This window comes from Haliaeetus leucocephalus, unplaced genomic scaffold, assembly GCF_000737465.1.
Source record: "Haliaeetus leucocephalus isolate CR32 unplaced genomic scaffold, Haliaeetus_leucocephalus-4.0 Scaffold135, whole genome shotgun sequence".
In the NCBI taxonomy this organism is placed as follows: Eukaryota; Metazoa; Chordata; class Aves; order Accipitriformes; family Accipitridae; genus Haliaeetus; species Haliaeetus leucocephalus.
In genome coordinates this window covers 1,781,100-1,806,419 of record NW_010972571.1, presented here as the reverse complement: position 1 = coordinate 1,806,419, position 25,320 = coordinate 1,781,100, and the positions used below count along the sequence as shown (strand labels likewise).

The 25,320-nt window shown below is 40.0% G+C and overlaps 1 protein-coding gene across 2 annotated transcripts in view; it reads left to right on the top strand.

Annotated features, from left to right (window-relative positions):
• The window catches only part of SATB1 (SATB homeobox 1), a 74,779-nt gene that overhangs the window by 27,804 nt on the left and 21,655 nt on the right, over window positions 1-25,320 (top strand). For both annotated transcript variants that reach the window (XM_010585898.1, XM_010585897.1), the window contains 3 exons: window positions 2,402-2,856; window positions 11,374-11,586; window positions 19,908-20,063. In XM_010585898.1, the coding sequence (XP_010584200.1) occupies window positions 2,402-2,856; window positions 11,374-11,586; window positions 19,908-20,063 (824 nt within the window). The remainder of the gene's footprint in view (window positions 1-2,401; window positions 2,857-11,373; window positions 11,587-19,907; window positions 20,064-25,320) is intronic.

Sequence of the window (25,320 nt, the reverse complement as noted above, 5' to 3'; positions counted from 1 at the left end):
GTTTTGGTGGGGGGGGGGGGGGGGGGTTGTTGTTGGGTTTTTTTGTGGGTTTTTTTTTTCCTCTGGCTAATGTATATTTAAAGAAACAGGCTTCTATAACTATCACTGCCTTCCAAAAACGCTGCTATAATTTTATAAATTCATATCTTTCTCTAACTTTGGGACCCTGATTTCAATTCATTTTAACAAAGTTGTTGTGACAATTGTTTGCTTTTTGTAGTAAGTACAAGTAAAATACTGGAGAAAAAAAATCCATCAGTGGGACATACTAATTCTGTAATACCTTATATATTTCTGTATTGTCCCTTTTTAAAACTATTTCTTAAACCTGTTAACATAATTTTAAACACTTTATGTCAGAAAATTTCTATGTAGTTTTCAACAGAATGAAGAAATGGGACCTCAATTTGGATTGAATTTTGAGCTTGACTTAGCTTTCAGTATTTGAAGCAAAATCATTCATCTACCAAAACAGGTTCCTTGCCTTTTATAGCTTAAGGCTGTAATGAAGACAATGCATCACTTTTGTGATAATTGCTTGAATTACTATTCCAAGTGAATGGCCCACTTGGGTTGATCTCTACTTTCCGCCAGTGAAAAAAGGCAGCTTCTTTCCTTTATCTACTTTATACCTTCTGCGCAACACCGAGCCCTTCTTCTGAGACCACCGAAGTCGGTGGTAAGACTTCACTTGGTTTCAGGTGGTCCGTGCGCGAGGCAGCAGAGTGCCTGCGTGGGATGGTGACCTCTGCAGCAGCCTCTCCCACCTCCATTGCAGCAGTGCTCCTGCATGGGGCAGCCCCTGCCAAATTTTCCTTACGTGACCTGCCAAGACAGGTTCGCCATCCGTTCATCCATCCGTTCATTCGGGGACAATGAAGCCAGTGCATAGGAAACATGGGGAGTGTGTGTGGTGTGTATTCCTGTGTTACCTAATGCTATGGGGAGAGGCAGCACTGCCCCCAAAGCCACAAGGGTGAGGAGCAGCGGGTGCTCTGCTGGAGGACTGATCCAGGCTCTGCACACCACACTTCTCTGCAGAACAACCGGCTTGCTTTTTATTTTTTAAATTTCTGCCCGTGATAGGACAGAGGCGGAATGCAGGGCTGCGTGTGGGAATCCAGGTGCCGATTTCTTCTTCCAGCTCTCACCCCTGTGGAGGAAAGGGTGGTCTTGCACTGAGTGACTGTTAGTGAAGATCATAATTACTATGAAAAGCTCAGACACTGCCTTTTTATTTGTTTAATATGCTTTACTAGTATAAGAAAAAAATTGCTACCACACTTTTGTGAAGCTACTGGAGCTTTGGTTTTCAAATAAAGCATATTTTCTTAAGGCTATTTCCAGACCAGCATTGCTAAAGCTCTAGAACTGAGATTGTTTAAAATGAAAAAGTGACATACACTGATAAAAAGGAGACTCCTTTACTTCAGCCTAGAGTTATTTTATGTTGTCTTATCTTGCACAAGAGGGGAGCTGGAAGAACTCTTGTAGTTTAAAAAACTATGTTGTTAATTAAAAAGGAGGGTGTGTCAAGACAGATGAGTTAATATAAGAAAAAAATTCAACCATGTTGCAAGTCACTGAAAAAAACATGCATACATGGTTGCAAGATAAAGCAGCCCATCTGTGTAATTTACATAAATTATACTAGTTCCTAGCAGTCCCATACAATTGATGCAGCATCTAGAAATTAGCAGAGCATGGGGAGGTCCACACCCCACCCTGCTTGTTACAGATTTCTAGTGGCTGGGAACTGCAGATGTCATGGCGGGGACATGGCGGGAGGAACAAAACCAGTCACTGGGGTCGTCTTTCTCTCTGGTCCTCTCTGGTCGGGGTGTGCTTTCCCATGACAGACCCCCTTACCGTTTGCGCAGATGCACTTACCATTTCACCTGCATCTTCTGCAGCGCACAGAGTGGTTTCCTGTCTCTCATCTGTGCCCCCTCTCTAGTTGCTTACTGCCTTGTCTGACGTCCCCCGCATCCATTGCTGCGGGATGAGCTCTGCAAAAACGCTCGGGGTTTGGCTGCATTGCGCCTTTGCCAAACTCTCAGGAGGTTACTCCTTTGCCGTACGTGGTTTCCAGCATGTGGTTTTGCCTCTGATGTTCTGCTGGTACCTCCTAGGGCCCAGTGACGATGATGGGCAGTTTGTTGGATTTTTTTTTTTTTTTTTAAATAGTCACTACACCATTATTTGTACGTAAATTTTGAAGGCAAATAGCTGCAACAGTGATGTAATAGGCCCTCTGATCTAGGCTGGACAGTACAGTAAGCTTGAACCTGAATGCGCCATTTTATATTTGTTTATTTTTATTAGCACGTCTTGCGAGGAGCATGAAGTTTGTGATTTCCAGTCTTATGTTGGCTTTTTCAATGTTTCTTTTCCACCATAGTTGAGATGGATAGCCTTTCTGAACTATCCCAGCAAGGTGCCAACCATGTCAACTTCGGTCAGCAGCCGGTCCCAGGGAACACAGCCGAACAGCCTCCATCCCCTGTTCAGCTTTCTCATGGTAGTCAACCATCAGTTCGGACCCCGCTTCCAAACCTGCACCCTGGACTTGTATCTACTCCCATTAGCCCTCAGCTGGTAAATCAGCAGCTGGTAATGGCCCAGTTGCTGAACCAGCAGTATGCAGTGAACAGACTTCTAGCCCAGCAGTCCTTAAACCAACAGTACTTGAACCACCCTCCTCCTGTCAGTAGATCCATGAACAAGCCGTTGGAGCAGCAGGTCTCAACAAACACAGAGGTGTCTTCCGAAATCTACCAGTGGGTCCGTGATGAACTGAAACGAGCAGGAATCTCACAGGCAGTATTTGCACGTGTGGCTTTTAACCGAACTCAGGTCAGTCATCTTTTTTCTTATTTTTTTTAAATCTGAGTCCCTTCTTTCCCTCTCTATTTTGTAATTATCACCTTTTAAGTCTCTCTCCTCATTTCTGCCTTGCCACTTAGCTCCTGTGAAGGAATCACGCTTCTTCCTTGCAGGACCAGTGTCCATGTTGATAAAATACAGAAATCTTCAGTAATTGGTTTGTGGAAATACCCATGGTTCTTACAGACACCTTGGTTCCTCTCCAGTTGTGATGGTTTATGAATAACTGAATATTCCCTGGGAAGGAAATGAACAGCTCTATGCAGAACCATTCACAAAGTCACCCAACAGATTGCCTTTTGTGTTGCAAAGGTATACCCATCCTGACCACATGCATGTACTGAACAACTTGTCTTCTTTCACAGGTGTACTGGAGATCGTCTTCTATTCTTGTTCACGTTTGTTTTTACTATTTTGTAGTGAAAGTCTAAATAATATCTTTTCAGGCTTCTGAAAAGATTAAAAAAAAAAAAAAAGCTTTATTTTTAGATCATCTACTCTTTTCATGTATTTTTGCAGTTTGTTGCAAAAACAGTAGTTGCTGAGATTGCCAATGTCCACGTCAGAACATATACTTCAGCTCTTCAATGCAGAAGAAGCTAGCCCTAGCAAAGCTGATAAGTAACACTAAAATGTGTTATTTTTTACACCTGTTTTAGAAGCTAACCCTGTTATAATTTATTCTGCTCTATGAATTTAACTTAATGCCATGTTGCATGGAATTTAATCAAGCAGAAATTATGGAAGAAATGTCAGTATATCCAATGGAAATAATAAGATCTCAAAATTTTAGAAGTCTATTTTAACAGAAAATAAAATAGGAATTTTTTTTAATAGGAAATATTTTAAAAAGACATAGGTAAATTTGCCTTGGATTTCACATTTTTAAACTTAGGGAACAATTATTTGTCTACTGCAGAATACAGTAAAAAAAAAACAAACCATAATTTGGGCTTCTCTTGAAATGTTGATGTTTCTCCCTGCATAGCTTAGAGAATAAAAATTCTGTTTCAAATGCACTGGTACCAGGTTTGAATCAGCATGTCATTTGTAATTGTTCTGAATTATTATTGCCTTAAAAATTTTGACATCCTCCTTTAGCTAAAAGAAAGTAGAGTCATGGTGTGAATTCTCTGTAGAGCTCTGTGTGTATGTGTGTGTATCTTTCCTCTTAACAGCAGAGGAATCTTTCAAGATCTGGGTCTTTCATACCAAATTCCATGGGATACATTAACTCATGCAAGGATTACTTACGTAAGTTGAGTCCAGGCAGTGTCAGTTGTTATATTTACAAATAAATGGCATAGAGTTTTGTTTAATACAATGTTTAATATTTTAGCTCATGAAATTATAAAGTATTGAAGTAATAATTGTAGCTTCAAGTTACAATGGTTTGCAGCTGCTATCTTACCTGGACAAACAGCCAAGCAAATCATTTAGAAAATAATTAGTTTATTATATATTTATTTCTTTCTCAGACTTGCCTAAAAGCAGCTTGTTTTCTCTCAACTTTCTTCCCCCTGCAAAGTCATTTGTTCAGTTTTTGTCAGGTAGTTTTGCCTACAGCTTTTGGTCTATCGTCTGTGCATGGACAGTATTTGTTACCTAAAATACAAGGATGATTGGTTCTGACTGGACATTGAATTTATATGACACTGTATGAGAAGTTGCTCTTGAGATGTGGTGAATGCAACTGTAGAACCAGATTTCTAGGGCAAATAGTGATTCCTGATTACTATATATTTTTCTTACTACCAATGTTATTAAATATTTGTTTAAAGTTCAATTCTTCCACAGATGTTGTGGTTAACCATCTTGGTAAACTGTGTTCAAAGTGACCTAAAACTGCGAGGAAACCCCAAAATGAACGTTGAAAACAAATTCCATGAAGAGATATGAAATATATATGTAATATACTTTGGCAATTTTCAGCCAAATCAACTTGAAATAACACAGGGTAGTATCCCTATATCCTACAAACTGTGTTAGCTAATCAAATTAGTATTTGCAGTTAGCTACATAAGATTTTGCAGTATTTGTTATGTAATGTGGCAAACATAGGGAACAGAAGGGAAAAATACTAGGAGCATAGACAATGTTAGCCTCAGTGTTGCCAAGAAATAGCATACTTTTCATATGAAGCAAAGCCCTACTGAAATCCAGAGGAGTTTCTTGTAGGCACATTTCACCTTTGCAAAACTGAAAATTGTCAGTTTTACCCACAGTAACAGCTAATGTCCAAGTATAAACATAGGTAGAGATACCTGTGATTCTTATATGAAAACACTTAAATTTGTTCTGCTTGCTGTACTTCAGAATTTATCACAGCTTATTCAAGGATACACCACATTTAACTAAAATTAGAGCAGCATTTTAATAACTGATGCTATTTAGAAGTTCGTTTCTAATATTGATGTAATATCTTTTGTCTTTTTTTTTTGGTTTATTTTTTATTTTGGCTAGAGCAAGTAAAAATGCTTGTTTAAATTCATCTACTGTTTTCTGAGATAAAAAGCTAACTCAGGCTTACCACTGACATTTTTGAAACTGTCACAAGCATATTTGAGCCGTGTCCAGGGACCATATCATGCCATCAGTTTCTAAAGGCAGAAGATGTCACTGAAATCGCTTAGGAGTTCTGTGCAAAAAAACCCTGATGTCGAGATACAGTCTCAGATGAGGGGAGAGATTTGCTTTCTGCATAAAAGTTAAGGAAGGAAGTGAACTATAAACTAAAAGTAATTTCCTTAATGTTTTGGCAATAAAAGTGGACTTTGGTGGAATTGGCTGAAGATGTTGGCACCTCTTTTTTTACAGACTTGTGCTCTACAATGTGAATACAGAATTTGGTGGCAGGTTTCGGTGGGAAGGGTGGGTTCTACCGGCTTAGTGTGGTAATTCAACACTGGCCCTAATTTTCAAAAATTTTTTGTTTGGGGGCAAAAATGTTGAGTAGAAATATTTCTACCTCTTCCCAGCTCAAAGGAAAGGATTTGATAAAATTACTTCTGAAAACCAGGGTGTCTTTTTTTTTAATTATCATCTATTTATAAGGTGGACCCCCCACCACCACCACACCTCAGAAAATTGAAGCAGTGTCCTTAATATCTTCTTGGATAACTTCCCCCCCTACCCTTGACTTCAAAATGGTAGTTTCAAAAATGTGTAGTTCTCAGGAATGTGCCTTGCAAAGTTTAATCAAAGAGGAGTCCAGAAAGCTGTAACTTGAATGAAAATTAACATCTATACAGGCACAATAGAACAATTGTTGTAGGGAGCAGAAGTAGTTTTGGAGGGTGGAGCGCCTCTCCCCATGAGAAATTTCACAGTAGTCCTTCTAGGAAGGCTTCAGAGCGCAGTGGGGTCTGAAGTGTTATTTGTCCTTCAGCAGTTGCGATTCCAGCTCACTGGCTGCAAAGAAACAGATTGAATCCTGTTAGCACCTCTTTGTAGTGCACCAGGGAAAAGTTTGTTGAGTCAGGATTTGCGCTGGTCCATCCGAGTTTCACCTCAAGCATGGCTACCAAGCGTGTCTACCAGTCTCTCTGTTTGCTGGGGTAATTTTGGCAAATTGAGCCACTTATGTTTTGGTTGCCGTTTGGCAGAATTAATAAACATGGTATTTTTTCTGGCTGACGTCAGTGCACTATGCAGACACCTCCGTTCTCTTGAAAGAGCGAGTTCAGTCTCTTCTTGCGCTTCGCTGGTGAGAAAATGTCATTTGGGCTCAGCTCGCTGGCCTGGGAGGCACGGAGCAGCCACGGGGCGCCGGCGCCGATGCATCGGGACAGCCCCGCAGAGCGCGGTGCCCACGCCGGCCTCTGCCAGAGCCTCCCGTCAGCAGAGGGGCTCAGCCTGCCCCTGCAAATTCGCAGTTGAACTGAGAGGCTCTCTGCTCTGTTTTGTGCTTCTCAAGAGAGCTGGAGCGGAGCATCGGCGTTTGTTCAGCTGAACCACCTTCGGCGGCCTGAACAAATAAACAAACTTCTGTACCCTTTCTGTCGTCTGTTTGTAAATGTAAACGTGAGTCAGGAAACGGAAAGCTTGGGTTCCCACAAGCAAGTCTGACATTTGACTTGAAGGCGTAGCTTAACCTGGTGCATGGCAGGGTGACATGTACGTACCGCATGAGCAAGGAATTGTGTTAGTCATGGTTGTGGTTGGAACTGTAACTCGGGGCTGCCCGTCTCTGTTTGTGTACACTTTCAACCATAACATTTGCCGTATGAACTCGGGTGCTGCTGTACAGAGGTGACCTCTCGGCTCCATCTTCGCGAAAGGAGGGGGAGTGCTTTTTGCTGCTTGTGCCATGTCTGACTATTGTAATTTTTTTTCTTCCCACCAGTGACAGTTTTTCAACTTGCGGGTTTTAAGTACTTCTCAGCGTTTCTGCCAGATACCTTTTCTTTCCCCCTCCTTTCTACTTCACCCCCATGCTTGTTTAAAATATTAGCTGCCAGGATACATTGCCTTTCATTCATGTATAATGCCTTTTCTCATATGTGAAAACTTTTGTGTATTTAGGACTGTGCTCGTGCTAATTCTGGGCAATTGCTATTTCGAGGGAGAACACTTGGATGCAGTAAACGGCTCCATGTAATTTTAAAACAAAATCTAAGTTTACACAAACCACCTTCTCAGGCACTTTTTTTTTCCTCCACTTTGTCTTTGGCACACTTTATTTTCCAGTAAAATGAAAAATGAAGATGGATTATTCAAAATTGATAACAGTAATGGACCATCATGTAATGTTTTATTGAATTTGAGTTCTGTAAATTATGTGGTAGAGAGAAATTTGCCTGCTTAACTATAACAGAAATTGCCACTGTATTCATATAATTCTTCGTAGTGTAATTTAAGAAAAAGCACACTACCCATATCACTATTGAATAAAAGGTAAAAAGGTGCTATTACACTATCATGACAGCTCTCCTCTTGCTACTAAGCGACACAGATAAATGTGTCTGCTTATAACTTACTTGGCAGGGATCCAGGCTTGTGGGTGGAGCTTGCGAATAATCTTCCACCTGGACATGGGATGGGAGCACCCTGCAACAGAGAGGGGTAGCGTTCAGGGATGTTCTGCCTGTTTTGGGGGAGGTTTGGGCAAATGGCATTTTTCTTCTGGGAGCTTTGAAGTTCTATCAGGCTGATAAAATCTATTTGAATCAGTGATTATGTTCAAAGAGGAGACAAACTGGGGGCCAGACAGTGTTTTTGTTCATATTGGCAGACACTTTCATTTATCTCCATTTTTAAAGAATTCATCGTTAGCTTTTGAAAGCCCTGATAATATTTATTGAACATTTTTGTGCAATTAGTAATGAATTATACTTGTGATGACATGTAAACTTTCTTTTTTTCAATAAGACCTAGTAACATTTTAAGAAAATACATTTCCAGTGCAAAAAGAGTACAAGGGAGGAACAGTGAGGAGGACTCTGAGCCTAACAGTGTTTATAGTCTCTATGCAAAACAGCATTTAGCTTTTATGCAACCTGAAGTACAATATCAGGAGATCACACCAAGACTTGTACCTTGGCAAACCAGTTCAGGCCTGGTAAAACGAACGGTAAATCTCTGCATATCGGCACAGGGCAGGATATGAGAGCTGATGTTTTCTTTCTAGGATTTTCCCATTTTACATCTTGTCTAACAATCTTTAGCTGAAGTTTTGTGCTCAGAAAATTGAATAGTAGAAATGAAGTAATATATGAAGCAGGCAAACTGTATTGTAAGACTTTGCCTGCACCCGGTACTATACCTTATTTCTCATGTTATTTTCTTGCATATTCTGACCTTTAGGTTCAAAGCTCCTAGAAGAAAACACCTCTTCCTTGCTTTCTCCCCACTCTCTCATCTCCTCTGATGTCTCTGCATCTGTGTCCTCTGCTCTGCTCCCAGCTCATGCGAAGAGTCATGGCAGTGATGGGGGAAGGAGAGGGCAATGAATGCTTAATGGCATATCTAATCACCAAGAGGTGTCCTGCAGCAATGGTTGTACTGACAAACGCAAGAAAACTACAAAACCCAATTTTCTTTATTTATTTCACTGAGGGGGGAAAAGTTATACAAGAAAAACAGCCTTTTCGGCTTTTTTTAGCTGCCCACTATGTGGCAAAGGCTTATATTAGCAAATATTTTCTATTATGGGCTAAAGTATTTTTCAAGGACATTTCCTGTGGCTGACAATAGGCTGTCTGTTAGTAAGGAGCCTCCTCTCCTGCCGATGATCAGTCCACTTGAGTTCAGTTTTTCTTTCTTCTTTTTAATCCTGGTGCAGTGGTTTTCAGCACAATAGCGGTCAGAAATCAAATGTGTTTACACCTCCGTTGTACATCCTGTGCTCTGCAGACAGCTTTGCCTTGTCTCCAGTGGCACAAAGTCATTCTTTGCCTCCCTTGGAGGATGGGTCATGTAACCCTACCACTGACAAACAGTAGTAACTGTGGGTTTGACTACTTAGAAGTAGAAAAAAATGGAAGACAAGAATTTAATTTCCATATTTGCTAATAAGTAAATTTATTATTAGATTAGTCATTAAGAAAAATTTTAAAACTTACTCTCCACCGAAATGCCACTTTTGTGTCTTAATGCATTTATTTGCCTTCTGCGTAGTTTCTGCCTGGATACCAGAAAAGAGGAGGGATGAAGAATAGTGGTAAGAAAGTATCCCCCAGGATTATTATTTTTTTAATCCTCCTCCAAATTATTTTTCATGCTCGGTGCTATAAAGACTGTTTGTGTTTTCCATCCCATTTCCCTCTTATGTGTGCAGGCACAGACAGGGCCATGAGGACCACACTGGCCCCAGTATACTGGTTAGCACCTCCGTCCTTATCGCCCCTGAGAGATGGAGGGGCAACGGGGGAAATGCAGAGCTCAAAGCCGCCCTGGGTGGGCTCTGACCCTGCCTAAGCACAGCTGCCTGAGAGCGGTGGCTTTGCAGCAGCACCTTCATAAGGGGCTTTTGCCCCTAAGGATAGGACCTTTGAGAGAGGTGACAACTGCCATAGGTGCTCTGAGCATCAGGCTTCCATACAGAGGAGGCTGATGCTTAGGCCGTAGCGTTCTGTTGCACTCCCTTAGGAATGGATATCTTCATTCAGGATTGCCTCTCTTAGTTAGTTTTAGCTTTTTTTATTGCTTTCCTCCCTCCATCCATTCACTCCTCCATTATCCTAGATAACAACAGTTCTTCAGGAGAAGAAACATTGGGTTGTGTTATTTCTTTAGAACCACATCTGTGTTCCCTTGTTACACTAGGAATAAAAGCCTCTCATACCAACCCTGTCCTTGTCCCAGCATGGCAACAGCATTTATTCTAAAAAGTTCACATCCGCTTTTGCAAAAGTTAGTTTTCTTATCATCATCTTGTTACCTCAAGACAGTAGAGCATTTTGTATGCCTGACACATTTAAAGGGAGAATTTGGCAGGGGGGAGGTTTCAAGAACTTGTTGACATTAAAGTTGTAGTTGCACTCACAGGTTCATAAATATTTCATCTTTCAGAGTAATTAGGTGTCCCAGACCGCCAGGCCTACTCCATTGCTGAGAACCGAGATGAAATGATTACATAGGAAACCTGGTGTGGTCTGTACTGTCTGCTGGCAGCATGCTATCATCTGCAGTCTGCCCTTCTCTGGCTCACTGCTGTGGATGCCCTGTATGCTGTTTTCCTCTCATTCCCCAGCGCTCACTTTTACCTATGATTGCTGGACTCTGAAAGTGGTCAAAGGACAACAGTGGTAAATGGACTTGGGAAATGGGACCTGTACAGCAGGTGCTCAAATAAATAGCCCAGGCCATGGACTGGGTGAGGATTGGGGTTGTCCTGGTGAGGAGAGGGGGACAGTGGGAGGAGGAGGAAGCTGAAGGAGGGGGAGCATCCAATGGTGAGTTTCCTCACTCGTTGTTAAAGTCCAGTATACAACTCTCAAAACAATATATTGACTTATAACAAATGTGGACCTGAGTGAGTTAAGCAGTACATTAGGAATGTTGTGAGTTTATCGTATCAGATTAGTTGTGAAATATCATTTATTTTCAAAGAGCTGTTTAAGTTGCTAGAAATGTGGAAAGCCATGTTTTTTAGGCTGGCTCTGCTTTTTGTCTGGGAAGCCTGAGAACACCCCACTGTCTCTATTTCACTTATTCTTAACATCTTGTGATTGTTTGTTGACTGTGAAAGGTTTCATGGCAAGTTAAGCCAGTAAAAGGAAGGAGACCTATTAGGCAGATTCAGTTTATGTTGTATGTAAACCAGATGCTTAATAAAATTAAGGGTATAACTGATGCTCTCTTCTCTGCTACCTAAAATGCCATTAATATATTCCTCTGTGGAGTGAATAGTGCATTTGCTGCTCTCATTCTCAGCCCAGGGGAAAGAAGAAAGAGGACTGATAAGCAGTGGCTTTGCAGAGCCCAGTTTTACAGATGCTCACCTAGGCTAACTCTGCAGCGTGTTTTTTTCTTCCCTCCCTACAGGGCTTGCTCTCAGAAATCCTCCGAAAGGAAGAAGATCCCAAGACTGCCTCGCAGTCCTTACTGGTAAACCTTCGGGCTATGCAGAACTTCTTGCAGCTGCCAGAAGCCGAACGAGATCGAATTTACCAGGACGAAAGGGAAAGGAGCTTGAACGCAGCCTCTGCAATGGGCCCCGCACCTCTCATAAGCACACCGCCTAGCCGGCCTCCACAAGTAAACCACTCTCTCTCTTTGAGATTTGCTCATTGTGTTTTCTCACTGTCCTGCTGGGTGATACCTTTCTTAAAAAGAAGAAAGCTTTTATTGCTGCATTTTTTAAATGCTTGTAGAATCATTATTTGCAGTGCATATCACAAATTAAATTTAAGAAATATAATGGATGATAGCTGAGATACGAGCTTTACTGGGCCGGGAAGATGCTGGCTTTTAGCTGTCTCTTTTTTCCTATAATTCTCAGGTGTTGTTTTTAATGTTAGAGGTTCAAATAGGGATTTTGAAGGATTTGGACCACTAAACCGAGTGGGAATGAAAGCAGAAGTATGAGTACATCGTATCGCCTTAAAAATTATCTTCCAGAAAATGAACAGGTAAAACTAAAGTGATGGGGGGAAGAAGACTCCATCCCAAAATGCTGGGCATGCTTTCACCAGGTCGAGCTACTGACAACTGGATAACATAACAGAGTTGCTATATCCATCATTGAAAGATTGGATATGTTCATTAAAGCTTCATTTAGTATTTGTTCAAAAGAAACTCCTGTTGATTTCTGTAAAATCTAGTGGGACTATTGGTTTAATTTTCCCAAAATTATAAAGTTTGGTAGAGTGGTATCAAGAAATTCAAGGTAGTCCTTGCTAGTTTTAGGGTACATGAGAAATACCGGTGTGAGCCATAGGAATGCGTAGGATTTCACAAAGAAGAAGCACAGTTGTGAATGAAACACTCCAAAACACTGTATCTTTTCTGAAACACTCTGCATTGCTGTGGCTCAAGGTTGTACCTGTGCAGGGACAAAACAAACTGATCTGCAGATATGTGGGAATCATGCTGTATACACAGTCCAGATTTGCTGTATAAAGGAAGGCTCTGGGATTGTGGGAATTTTGTGATGGTTGAGTATATAAACACCGAGCAGTTTTTTTGCTAACAGGGTTTAGGCTTGTGGCTATGACTATATTCCATACCCATTCTGAATGCTATAAATTCCTTGAGATCATTTTTCTAATTTTCCTGCAGCTAATGGATACCAAGGACCACACTAAATTAATGAATAACAAAATCGTAGGAAAAGGGAGGAGAGAAGATCACTTTGACCTGCTGCAGTACTTTTCACAAGAAGAGAAAAAAAATTTAGCAGAAAGAACAGACTGTGCTAGTGCTCTAGTTTTGTTATCATTAACTGAGTTTAGTCTGTGAAATCCACTATAGATACTCTTCAAGATAAAGGATGAGAATCTATTTACATAGCAGTGCTTTAGTGGGAAAGAGTTAAATATAGATAACGGTGTTTAAAATAACATTTGAGTTTGTTTTAATATCTGTACCTGCTCCCACAGCCCAGGTAATTCAGAGCAAAGGCTAACCCTCCTTCTTAACTTATCCCTTTCTGCCAAGGTAATGTCTCACTCTGTCTCAAGTGGTCTTGGGCAATTTCACAGCTAAAGAACAGAGTTAATTACAGGACCTTCCAGAAGGATGTCAAGTCAGAGGTAGTCCTTGTGTTGGTTTTAATTCACACTTTAAACTATAAATCCCTTGCAGCCAGAAAGAAAGTGAGACTTAGGGGTTTTCTTAACTGACAAAACATGCTCTAAGTCCAAATTTAGGGGTCAGAGGCGGGGGGGGAATCTATCTGTCTCTACTGTGCTCTTGTTCATAATTACATTTCATTTTTTTAGTGGGAGTCAGGAGTATAGTTAACCTAATTGCAACAGTTCAAAGTGGAAACAGCACACAGTTCTGTTTTGATCCTTTTCAAAAGGAAAACAGGTTAACAAGGAAACCTAACAGACTAATACTTGAGCTCTACAGAGTAAAAGTTATTTTTCTAGTTGTTATATTGTTCTCTGTCATTCAGCAAAACATATGCGCTTTATCTAGTGGATGGACCAAGAATGTAGAAACCTCTGAGCTGGGATTCTGTGCGACCTTTTTACATGTTGCCAGAATTACCCACCTATAAACACATGTAGCACTTGCCACCTGCTACTAAGTGTTCAGAGCCCTAAATTTGAAAATTGAAATATTTGTGTTGGTAACATAAGTACCATACTTAATGCTAGAAATAATAATGAAATTGTTCCAGTTGTTGCACTGGCAAGTATAATGTTACAAATCGTAGCAGAAATAAATTATAATCAGGATACTGCAAAATTATTAATGCAAACTACTACTCTGATACCCCCCCAAATGTCCACAGTTTATTGAATATTTGATACTAAGGAAATAAAACTACTAGCATCCTTACTACTAAATTTATTGTAAGCAATTATTTAAAGTCCACTATACAGGGACAGAGCATAATATTTTTCTAGCTTAGCTGTGAGCTTCTTGGATAACTATTGAAAGATAAAACAGACCGTTTATCCTGACAACAGAATTTACACAAGAGCCAACATACTTAATATTAAATCTTTAGACCAGTGTAACATTTGAAACAATTAAAACTATGAAACCATGAAAAATGGGAGCTAATGTGCCACACATGAAGGTTTATTTTGCAATTGCAAGTTATCAGTTTCAGAAGGATGTGAAAATAAACATCCTGAAAAGGATCTATTTTGCATTTTTGTGTTGCCAACTGGTGGCCAGACAGTAGAGCAGACTTAACCATTTAGCAGCTGAGCTTGTTCTGTGTGAATTTTGCATACTGTTGCATGCAAAAACAGAAAGCGTGACCTTGGAGGTCTGATAGGATAGTAGGAACTCACCAAACATAAACCCTGGTGCCTGAGTTAGAAGGAACTGTGTTGAATTTATCTCATTTTTACAGCATTCTTACATTAGCTCAAGTAGCAACTAGTATCTGGATTGTTTCCAATTCTTTTTTGAAATCCTTTAAGAAGCTCTTTGTCCCCCTTACTTCTCCCTTTCTCTCTGACTTAAACAAAGAAGCAAAATCTTACTTTTTTTTTTTTTTTTAAATTGAAATCATTAGCCTCTAATGCATGAGCTTTTGGGATATGTGTATAGCCTTCTAAGCTGGTCAAGTTGTAAAAGTCTGCTATCTTCCACACTGGCAAACTGAGTGCAAGGAGACGGTGTATACAAGAATTTTTCCCTTGGACATTGTTCATCTTGCCACCTCCTGGGGCAGAAGCCTGCCGGTCAGGGGCGTTCCTGGGGCAGTGGAGTTTATAAATGTTAGCATCTCCATCAGGTAGGTGCTGCATGGAGACATAGTTTAACCTCACTAGCTTAAGAGGAGGAAAAAAAGGTCCTTTCTTGTTCTATTACTTTTATTAATTTTTTTTTTCCCCTCTTCAACACCTTCATCTTGCAGACCACGCCACAGAGGTCCTTTCTGGGTATCCCTAAGTCAAGTTCAGAGGATGAGTCTATTACATGTTGTGTGGGAATGAGAGGATGTGGGGATACTTCAGAGGACACTGAGTGTGGAGCTATGTTCAGGGTGGATGGAGCTCCCCGCGGAGGTGCTAGCGATGGCCTCTCCCTCTCATTGAGGCAGTTCAGGGTATGGAGGGAAGAGGACTCCCACTTCCTTAGTGCAACTTGGGGGAAGGATGGAGACAGGTGACCAAGTCACAGGTTTTCTTTTTCGAAATAATCTGATTAAAGCTTGTTAGCCATCCTGCAGATATGAACACTTCCTTCTCAGGACAAGTAATTCCCATTTCAGAAGAGAGATCCCAGACAAATCCTTCTCACCACCCATATTCCCCAAAGAAAATTTTGCTGACTCTTGGGGCCCGTCATCATCCTGTGTGAAAACAGAGTATGTGTAATGTCAAGAGCAGAATATAATTTTAACAGTGTTTTAAGAAGTATCACAAATCTTGCATGAGTTACGGTTCTGGGTATTCCATTGACAAAACCCTTCATTTTCATAAATATAATCCTGGCCTCCCTCTGACTACAGATAAATTACAGTTCCTCCATGCTAAAGCAATTTCAGCTTGGGTCCCAGAGATAGGACGTCACTCTTGAAAGAGTAGTTTTGAGGAGGACACTGATTTGCTGGTGTTTGAGGACCAGTGAACTTCCATTGCAAGGAACTCTGGATAACAGCAGCTCCCGTGAAACTTGATGGTGGCGCCCTGGAGTTCAAACACATGCACATACCATACTTCACCGCCAGCAAAATTTTTTTTTTTTACAGCTGCAAAATTTGAGATTTAGGTTGATAGTCTTTGTGCCAAGTTGCATTTTAATGAAAGTAAAAATGAACAAAATAATAAATGCAAGCCTTCCCGCCCCCCCACCCCCACAAAAACCACCATGGAGGAGAGTTAATGGAAACCCTGACACTTAACTATAACTGCACTTCCAGGCGCCACTGTAATAATGGAGTAGTAAACCTTGTCCTGATAAAAGCTGTTCTGAAAGCAACAGCATTTATTGTACCTCCTGTGCTATTTGCAGAGCAGAACTGAAAAGTAGTTTGTTTTGCCTGGAATGAACTACTTTATGAATTTTAATGTACAACGTAATATTAAAAGCTAAACCAGGATTAAAGAAGATTTTTATTCCCAAGCTAAAACAGTACTTATGAGAATGTGTTATAAAAGATCTTTTTGTTTCAGTTTCGATGAGGAAGAAATGAGCTTCCATGTTTATGAAAACCTCTTCAGATTGGTTATTCCTTCTATAGCAAGCTGTCCTTTCATTAGGAAAATTGAATTAATCCAGAACTTCTTGCTACTGTAATCAGCCTTATTTGATGAGAAGATATATCTGGGCAGGCCAGGAGGGGATGGATGTGTTATTTTTTTTTCCAAGTACTTTTAAAAGACTAAATTGATTGGTGATAGGAAGATGGCCAAACAAATTTCTGATTCTCAGTGTGTTACATTCGTAAAATAATGCTCCCCTGTTCAGTTAGTGTTTGCAAAATTTGGGTACTGTCAAAAAAATTTAGCTGATCTGTGGTTTCTTTCCTAAACAGAAAATGTGGCTATAAGTGTGGGTGGGGTGGGAGGTTGTGCTTAAGTGTGGATGAGATGAGAGATTATGTTTTGTTTTGTTTTTCTCTTCAGAATGAATACTTTTTCCACCTCCTCTCCTAAGTCCTGAAGTTGCACCGTTGGGGGCTTTTTTTGTTTTCTGTTGTTTTTTTTGAGGAGGAGGGTGTTTTTTCAACCCAGCTTCAAACAGCCTCTGTCTTGAACTCAATTCTAAATTCAACACAACAGCCTAGATGCTTGCTATGTATAAATTATGAAACAGTTTTATGTATGGATATTCTCCAAGAGGTTAATTAGCATTATTGCATGGAATTCATCAGACCAGAGCAGACCAATGGTCCATCTAGTCCAGCCACAGTCTATACCTGATCTTTGAAGAGAAATTATTAAGAAGCAGGGGAAGAATTTTTATACCTAGCCGATTATATGAATTGGAGAGGGAGAGGGTATGGCTGTGACCAACAACTCCTGATAATCCCCAAATCCATCATTTTATAACTTTAAGACTTCTATTCTTCTGAAGCTCTTTGGGCTAATATGGCTTTTTGATGCAGATATTAGTGTTTTCTGTTGTTCACTTCCTAATTCAATATCAACAGAAGGCAGTAGGACTTATTTTGTTTGCTTTAACTTCAGTGACATATTAGATGCTGTTGAGTTTGTTGTACCTGTATAAAGATAGGTGTGATTTGCCAACCAGAATGAGGATTTTCAGTAATTCCCCTGGATTAAATGATATCCCTATTAAATTGGGCATTGAAAAGTGTGGACCAAGATGCACAGTTTAAATTATGTCTCCAATGTGGTGTGCGAGTCTTGTTTTTTTGATGATCTGAGTGTTCATAGCTCAGTTAAGTGGTCTATGAGGTACTGCTACAATGTGAAGCTGTCTTTTGAAGCTGAGTAGCAATCAAAAAGGCAGTGTGCTTACAGAAGAGAGACGTTTCGATCAGAATCACAAGAGCGAAGTGTTACCTTCCCAAAAGATACCGTGGACTTGTGCATGCTAGCTGAATACCTTCGTCTTCTCATCTTTCACTCAGGACCCTCAAAGATTAGTTAGTTACAAGTTAGAAATATTCCTTTGGGAAGGACTGAAATAAATTTGCCAAAATTTAAACCCAAGGTCCAAGAAGGTGTGTTGACAAAGCCATCGCTTTTTCATTTTCTAATTTAGCTTAGCCTGATTTTTACATGCAAGCAGAGAAGGCTGTCTCCAGTTGTATACTTAACTGACAACCAACGGGGATGTTATCTTTCAGCGAGTCCTTTTCATTTAAAGGTTATAAAATTGCCACTGATTTTGTAATTTTCAAATGATTTCACTGTATGGTGTTCAGGAGATGCACCTGCTCTTGTGGCCCCATGCTGATTTGCCCAGTGTGAGGCATGCGTTTTCCTGCTCTGCGGTGGGAAGAAGAGGTTCATGGTGCTGCTCCTCACGCTGCCCGCTGCCAAGTGCCTCAAATGTTTCTGAGCAGCCGTTGGCCCAGGCTTGGCCATCCTCTGCTGCAATGTCACCTGTAAAATGGCACACTGCAGAAAAGGAAACGCTTCACTCTCCACGACATGGCTGCAAAGTACCAGTTGTTTTCAGACAAAAGCAAATCATGTGATAAACTGTATGCCACTTTCTGAGATTTTTCTTCATTTCCCTTTTCATTTAGGACTCCTGCTTTCAGACACCATAAAGTGCTAATGCCTGCCAGAAGGAGGCAGGGGAAAGTATGTGTGGACGCCGCCTTCTTGCTGGGGTTTTGCCCCTTGCTGCTAACGGGCATGTGTTAGCACAGCTTCTAAAAAGCCCGATAGACAAATGAGGCTCAGCAAAAGTGGCATGCACTCCCAGTTTCTGGGCTAGATTATTTTATCTTAGAAACACTGGGGAGGATATTTAACACAAATTGAGCATGACGTTTCTAGGAAAAAATGGGCTGATGATTTGCCTAAGTACGTCTCTCACGTAAACCCTTTGACTCTTGTATTGTGAGACCTCTGACATATGAAAGCTCATAAAGAGTGAGATTAGAAGATGAATTACCATGTCAGATTTTCCTTTGAACCTCAAGGGACTTTAGAGCACAGGAAGATGCTGACTTGCACTGGATTAAACTGATAGTGAAAGTTTGGGTTTAGACACATACTTAAGAGTAGGGTGAGTCACCCTCTGGAAGTGCCAAGCTCTGTCCATTAGGTTTAGAGGTAGCCTGAATGACTAACTTAGACTAGACGTGTAACTTCTGAATGGCTACATTAAATCAGGTCTCAACAACCTCAGTATGAACCAGTAGGTTTGAATCAAAATCTAAAGGTTTGATTTTTGCATCATCAACCCTGTGGGTTCTTGGCAGAAATCCAGTCTTTCCTTTCCTCCGGTCCGCTTCAGGATTAGTGCTCCATTAGGTCCACTAATCTTGGGCAAGCATCACAAGAGTAGCTGCTAAAGAAAGACATTATCCTTAACTATTGAGAATATTGTAGGATAAGCTGAGTATCTGCTGATTTTTTTGTACCTCTCAACTGATATTGCAGAAACTGCTCTCTAACCTTGGTGGGATGATTCTTGGTGTTGAAACATCACTTCCATCATTTCCAGAGGATGAAGGAAACGATAGTCTTCTGCACATCATGCACATCATGTCACCACTGATGTATTTTTTGTTGTTTTCCTTAATGCTGCAGATGCAGCATAGAGGTGGTAGTATAATCATTCTGTCTTGGTTTCATGTGTGTTTTTTTTCTAATGTGGACTGTGAGAAGAATAAATATTTCACGAATGTAAGTGAAGTACAACTAGAATTAATAGTTTTAAGAAAACCCTATCCTGATTTAATGAGTGGTTAAAATATGCATTATTCTAAATTATTGCTTTCTTAAAAACAGTTTAAGAATTAAACTGATAATATTTTAGAAAGTTGAGTCTAAAGCCACAACTTTTCTATGTCATCGTGCAGTTGAGTGTACTGGACATAACACATGAATCAAGATATATCTGTCAGTTTTTTATTTCATTAGAGATTCTTTTATGCCACAGTTACAATTTTGACTTAATTTGTGCGGGGCAAAGAAATCATATAAGGATTCACAAGTCTCTACAAGACTGTTTGACAGGTTTCCACCTAATTTGTTTTATGACATTGAAATTCACAGTGGTCAGTTAATGATAACTCATATTTCAGATGCACTCACCTGTTACAATATGCTGAATTTTCTTGTTTCCCAGTTGCCTGAACCACGGATAACTTATAATGTTAAGTCTGAAAAGTTGAAAGACTATCAGAGGAAGATTGAATAAAAGGAATAAAATGGAAAGGGGAACTACTTGGGGAGGGAAAGAGAAGAAAATAACTTTTTCATAGTGAAAAATGACTCATAAAATATATTTTCTAGGTCAAAACTGCTACTATTGCTACAGAGAGGAATGGAAAAACAGAAAATAATTCCATGAACATTAATGCTTCCATTTACGATGAGATTCAGCAGGAAATGAAGAGAGCTAAGGTGTCTCAAGCACTGTTTGCAAAGGTTGCGGCAACCAAAAGCCAGGTAAAGTTCGCAGGGCGCGATGGCCTCCCTGTCCTGTGTCATTATTTTCCCTCCTCCCGGTTTTGATCTGTTTCTGTGTGAGTTACAGTGAGTGGCTGGGTTAGCACACCAGCCCAATACCACAGCTCGGAGCTCCTTGCTGAGTCCAAAGGTAACCTCTTGTTACCCTTGACCAGGCAGGGTTGAGAAGCGGCTTCCTGAGACACATCCCTCCCTCTTCCCCACCAGCAAGATGCCTTTGCTGCGCACCCGTGGGTCTTGCGCAGCTCAGAAAGCATCAGGTTCACAAGTTCTTAGCTGGCGTGGAAGTGGCAAAAGTTGTGGGCAAGCTCTGTGTATTGCTGCCGAATTCATCTCAAGGCTTTGGTGTTTTGCAATTACATATGCTTTTAACAAGGAACGCTGGTGTTCTATGTTTTGCAAAAATATTTAGTCAGACCCACTGTGCACAGGAGGTGAGGCAGCACTGTCCTCATCAAAAACAAAGAAAAAACCCAACAAATTATGGTTATACAAGTTACATCTGAGAAAACATGTATGATCTTTGTGGAATACAATGGCTGCTTGGTTACCTTCATGTGTGCATGCATATATATTGCATATTCAGTTTTAAGCCTTTGTTGTGTGGTTTCCTATTCTGTTTTCTTCAACTGAAGAACTTCTGTCAAGTTTAGTGGCAAGAGAGGGAAATCAGCAAGCACTTGTTGGGTGTGATTATCATAAGTGACGTATCTTCTGAGAAAGATCACCAGTGTATGCAAAAGCATTGATTTCAGTGAGAATGTACTAAAGAAACAAGTAAAGGAAAAATGTAGAAAAATGGGAGAGACTAGAACCACGGTTATACTGACGCTTGAAGAAAATGGTAAAGGCACCAGTGCTTGCAATGCTGAATTTCCACATTAGATGAAATGTTAAGTCCACTTATTTACTATTCCTTTACTTTTCTAAAATTGCTTCATAGAAGTATACAGCATCTTGCAGGGAAAGCTGATAATGATCAGTTAGACCAACGTTTCTTGGACCGTCAGCATTTTAGTGCTGCTTTTCTTTTTAACAGCCTTTAACTTTTGACTTCTGTGTTGTTCACATATTGGAGTTTACTCCATTTCATTGTACAGAAAGGATGTTGTCTTTTAAGTTATATGCTGTAAGGAGCATTTTAAGGGATATTTTGGAAATGTTATATCAAAATGATTAAACTCAAGCTGTGGACTGTAAAAATTATAGCTTTATAGGCCACATGCCTGCCTACCCTTCAATCACTGTCAAAGTGATAATTTCTACAATAATATGTTTCTTTTATTGTGGGATTCTAAACACCAAGTGCTGTTTAAACATTAAACTGAATTGTTTATGTTAGTGCTGTACTCAGTGTGTCATACATCAGGCCACTATAATCTCCCATGGAATGTAAAAATTCTGTCATGAATCATGGCTTGTATATCGGAAATTACTGTAATTTTGATTGGAAATTACAGGGCTCTTGAAATGTTTCTAATTATGATAGAATGTTACAGCCCCTTCCAACCTGTGTGCTCCTCAGATGTCTTTATTTACATGTCAAGACTCAGGGTTAGAGAACTGTCCGTTTTCTACACCTTCCCCTTCCCATTGCAGTTCTCCGTAAACCTAAGGTATGAAGCCAATCTGTTGGTCCACGTAATTTTGATCTGATCTGATTTCTGTAATAGTATAGTTATTTAAGTGAGTAGCCTTAAAATTTCTAGATGGGACAGCTCTTCCAATGCTGACTTAAAAAGGGACAGGTAATCAAAATGAAGCACGAAAGCTTCTGGAGGATGCAGTGCAGTTCTTTTGGAGTATTGGTATAAAATTTAGATTCTTGCACAAACTTTGCTACCAAGTATAGAAAAGAAAAAACACCAAACACGTAGTTCTTTTCCCTTTTATTGTGGAGATTATGCCTGTATTCTCAGAAGTTATTTTTCTCCCCAGTTTAAGCAATGCAGTGTTAATTTATGTGTTAAACAGGCTTTCAGGTCTGTAGTTAGCCAAAGTACCACTTGTAGTAGAAAGCTGCTTCACAGAAGTAACCTCTTAGGTAAACTGGATGTGTTTGGTCTTCTCTAACCAGTTGACTACTAGTTGGCCAATTAACAAGCTTTAAATATGTAGCAAAGCCATGTATGTTAAAGGAGATACCTGTATTGTAAAAAATTCGGCATTGGAGCTTGTCAACGGTAAAGAGAAATATTTCTTGGGGCAAAGAAGTCTCCCTTGCACAAAAAAGCGGCTTGTTCAAACATATTCTTTAAGAGAACCTCTCTTGAGGGAGGTCCGTTGTTGTTTTTTTTTTTTAATTTGGGGATATTGGTTTCCTGCTCAGAACTGGAAATGCTGGGATAACCACTTCCAGTTATAGTGAAAAGCCTGGAGGACACGTATTAGAAAATGATGCGATAGTTAACAGTTTTGGTTTTAAAATCAGTAAAATTGAACATTGCTGCTCTTATCTTATTTTGGATATAAAAACTTGATTAACTCCTGAGTGTAGTCTGGAGTTAGGGTATAAAATGGACCTAAAACAGCTCTGCCAGTGGACAAAAATAGTTGTTTGCTGGAGGGCCTTTTTTTTTTTTTTTTTTTTTTTTTTTAAGGAACTGATTTGGGTCAACGTTAGACTGGGTGTCTAAGCAGCCAGCATCTGCAAGGTGGCCGGACTTGCCTGAGCCAGGAGACTGCAGATAATGTTCTGCTGACTAGAGCACTTTGTACGGAAGAGCTATTAAATGATGCGCTACAGAAGTTTCTGTTTAGGTAGCGCTGAGGTAAAAAACCAAGCATCTTCCCTTGCGCTGTGTTAGTGCCTTTGGCAAGAGTTACCTGACTGACAGAGGACTGCATGTGGACCTGATGCTCAACAAGCCAACTGGCTACAGGGGCTTGGTACGGCAGAGGTCGTAGTGCAGGGCAAGGAAGGGGTGATGGGAGCAGGAAGAGATTGCAGTGATATTAGTGAGATCGTGCTCTGGTTTAGGTGAGTGATGTTTTGCGTACTTGTAGTTTCATGGTGCACTTTGCTGGCGGCTCGTTGGCTTTCCCAAAGAAAAGGGACTATCGGGCACATAGGTTTGAATGAGTTTGGGGATTTATCTAGAAGATTCTTTCAAATGTTTAATTCCTTTCCTGTATAGGAATGTATGCATTCTGTATATTTTTAAAGTTCCTATGTTTTTAAGAATCAATATATTATCTGCAGAATAAATTCAAATTCTGTTAAATTCAAAATACATACTTTAAAAGTTACTATGGTTATACTGAGGAGCTAAGGAAGATACTATAATTCAAATTGCTTGAATACATCATATCTGTGGGGAGTTTTAGAACTGTAATTGGCAAACACCTAATGTCGGTATTTAAAATCTTATGGTTTTATTGCAATTTGTCTGCCTAATAGGCCTACGTATTTTTTTGTTAGATTATGTTGAAAAGAGAGCTTTAGAAAAATGCATGCAAAAAGAAGACAGAAACGTTTACCAAGTGCTTTGCATCTGCTCCCAGGTTGTTGTTTTTTAGTGGCAGAACGGCAATACTAACAGTATTGTTTACTAACATTTAATCAGCACACCTGAATAAGTCAAAATATAAAGATTCCACACATATATAAATTAGCGTGGTATACGTTACTTTTACAATTTAATCTTATTGGGTTTCTATTAAATTTATAACCTGACAGTCTGATTCAAGTAATTATGAAAGCACATTCTTAATTTCATTATTTCAAACAAAAAAAAAGTTGATTTGTGTAATGATCATTAAGGCATCATGGTTCAGTAACTGTGCATTGGTTACAATGTTTTCATGTGGGAGCCAGGGATGAGTTTTTTTCCTGATGGTGACAGATGCTGAAATCTAATTTTATTCCGTAAAAACAGACAAACAAACAAACAAAAAAAACCCCAAACGTAAGAGCCCCAAGAGATAAGGCAAGTAGAGACTTGTAGTGTTTCTGTATGTTTGCTGTGTTTTGAGAAGTTACGTTTATGTTGATGGCATATCGGCATATCCTGGAAAGCTGTGGTCTGCACGTGGTAGTATGAAGCAGGGAAGAAAACAAAACTTTGCTGAAAATCAGCTTATATTGCTAAATCTTTCTTAAATTTAGGAAAGTACAGGTTGCAAAAACTGAAGTAATATCGACTGCTGTACTCTGAGAGTCCCATATACTACCGTGTAAGGCTGTTAGCGCCTATTATTATACCTCAATAATAGTAGTATAAATAGGTAAAATCGATACTTTTGCGCAGCGTCAATCCTGCTGATTGCTGTGTATGGCCAGGTAGGTGCTGAATGCCCTCCCTTCTCACCAAATAAAAATACCTGTATGTTGAAGGCAAGACGCTTGGCTCTCACAGAACCATGCTCCAATTTTAATTTTAGAATAAAACTAATGGAGTACTACCCATAAGTCCAGAAACCTCATCTAATTACGGAGGGTTTTGACCCGTTACTTCTGAGCTGTTGCATTGCGTTGCCCAATTTCCTGTCCTTCTGTCCCCGTCTTTCACGTTGGTTAGGCAGTTAGCCCCTTGGAAATGAGTAGTTTCACATGCAAGGCATGGAGGTAAAATCAGTGGTTCAGACCATGCTAGAGACTCCATCTTAAGCCATCAGGGAAGCATCTTGTGCAGTTGTATTTTATTAGAACTGTTCGACTTTTTGCCTTAGTACGCACCTGGAGCGTCCTCCTCCGAAAGGCTGTGTGGGGAGCTGTACCCGGTAGGCATTAGGCAGAGCATCTGATACTCGTGAGTAGATGGTAAGGAGTTAAATGGGAAGGGAATGCTAAACATTGGCACTAAAATTGCTTTTGGCATGCAAATACCATGCTTTTCCTGACATAAATATTTTCAGAATAGGCCATTAGAGTTCAGGTATATAAAACCCTGCTTTTACTGGAAATTTTAATGTTGTAGTAAACCCAGAGATTTATAGTGAAAAATTGATGTCTGTTATCTCACTTTTATCTTTTTAACCAGCAGTTTTATAAATGCTATATCTTTGATCTGGCTTTTTCCATCTAGAGCCTAAGCTATATACTCTAATAGGAAAGTCATTTTTAAACAGCTTCCCACACTGAACAAGCACAGTATTGTGGATCTGGCACGAAGATGTAACATGCCATTACTGCAGATATAGAACAATCTATTCAACTATTTTCCAGCGAGGGGGAAAGAAACCTTTTTATCACCAAGAGTAACCCTCTGGTAACAAAGTGGCTTTAAGGGGGGGG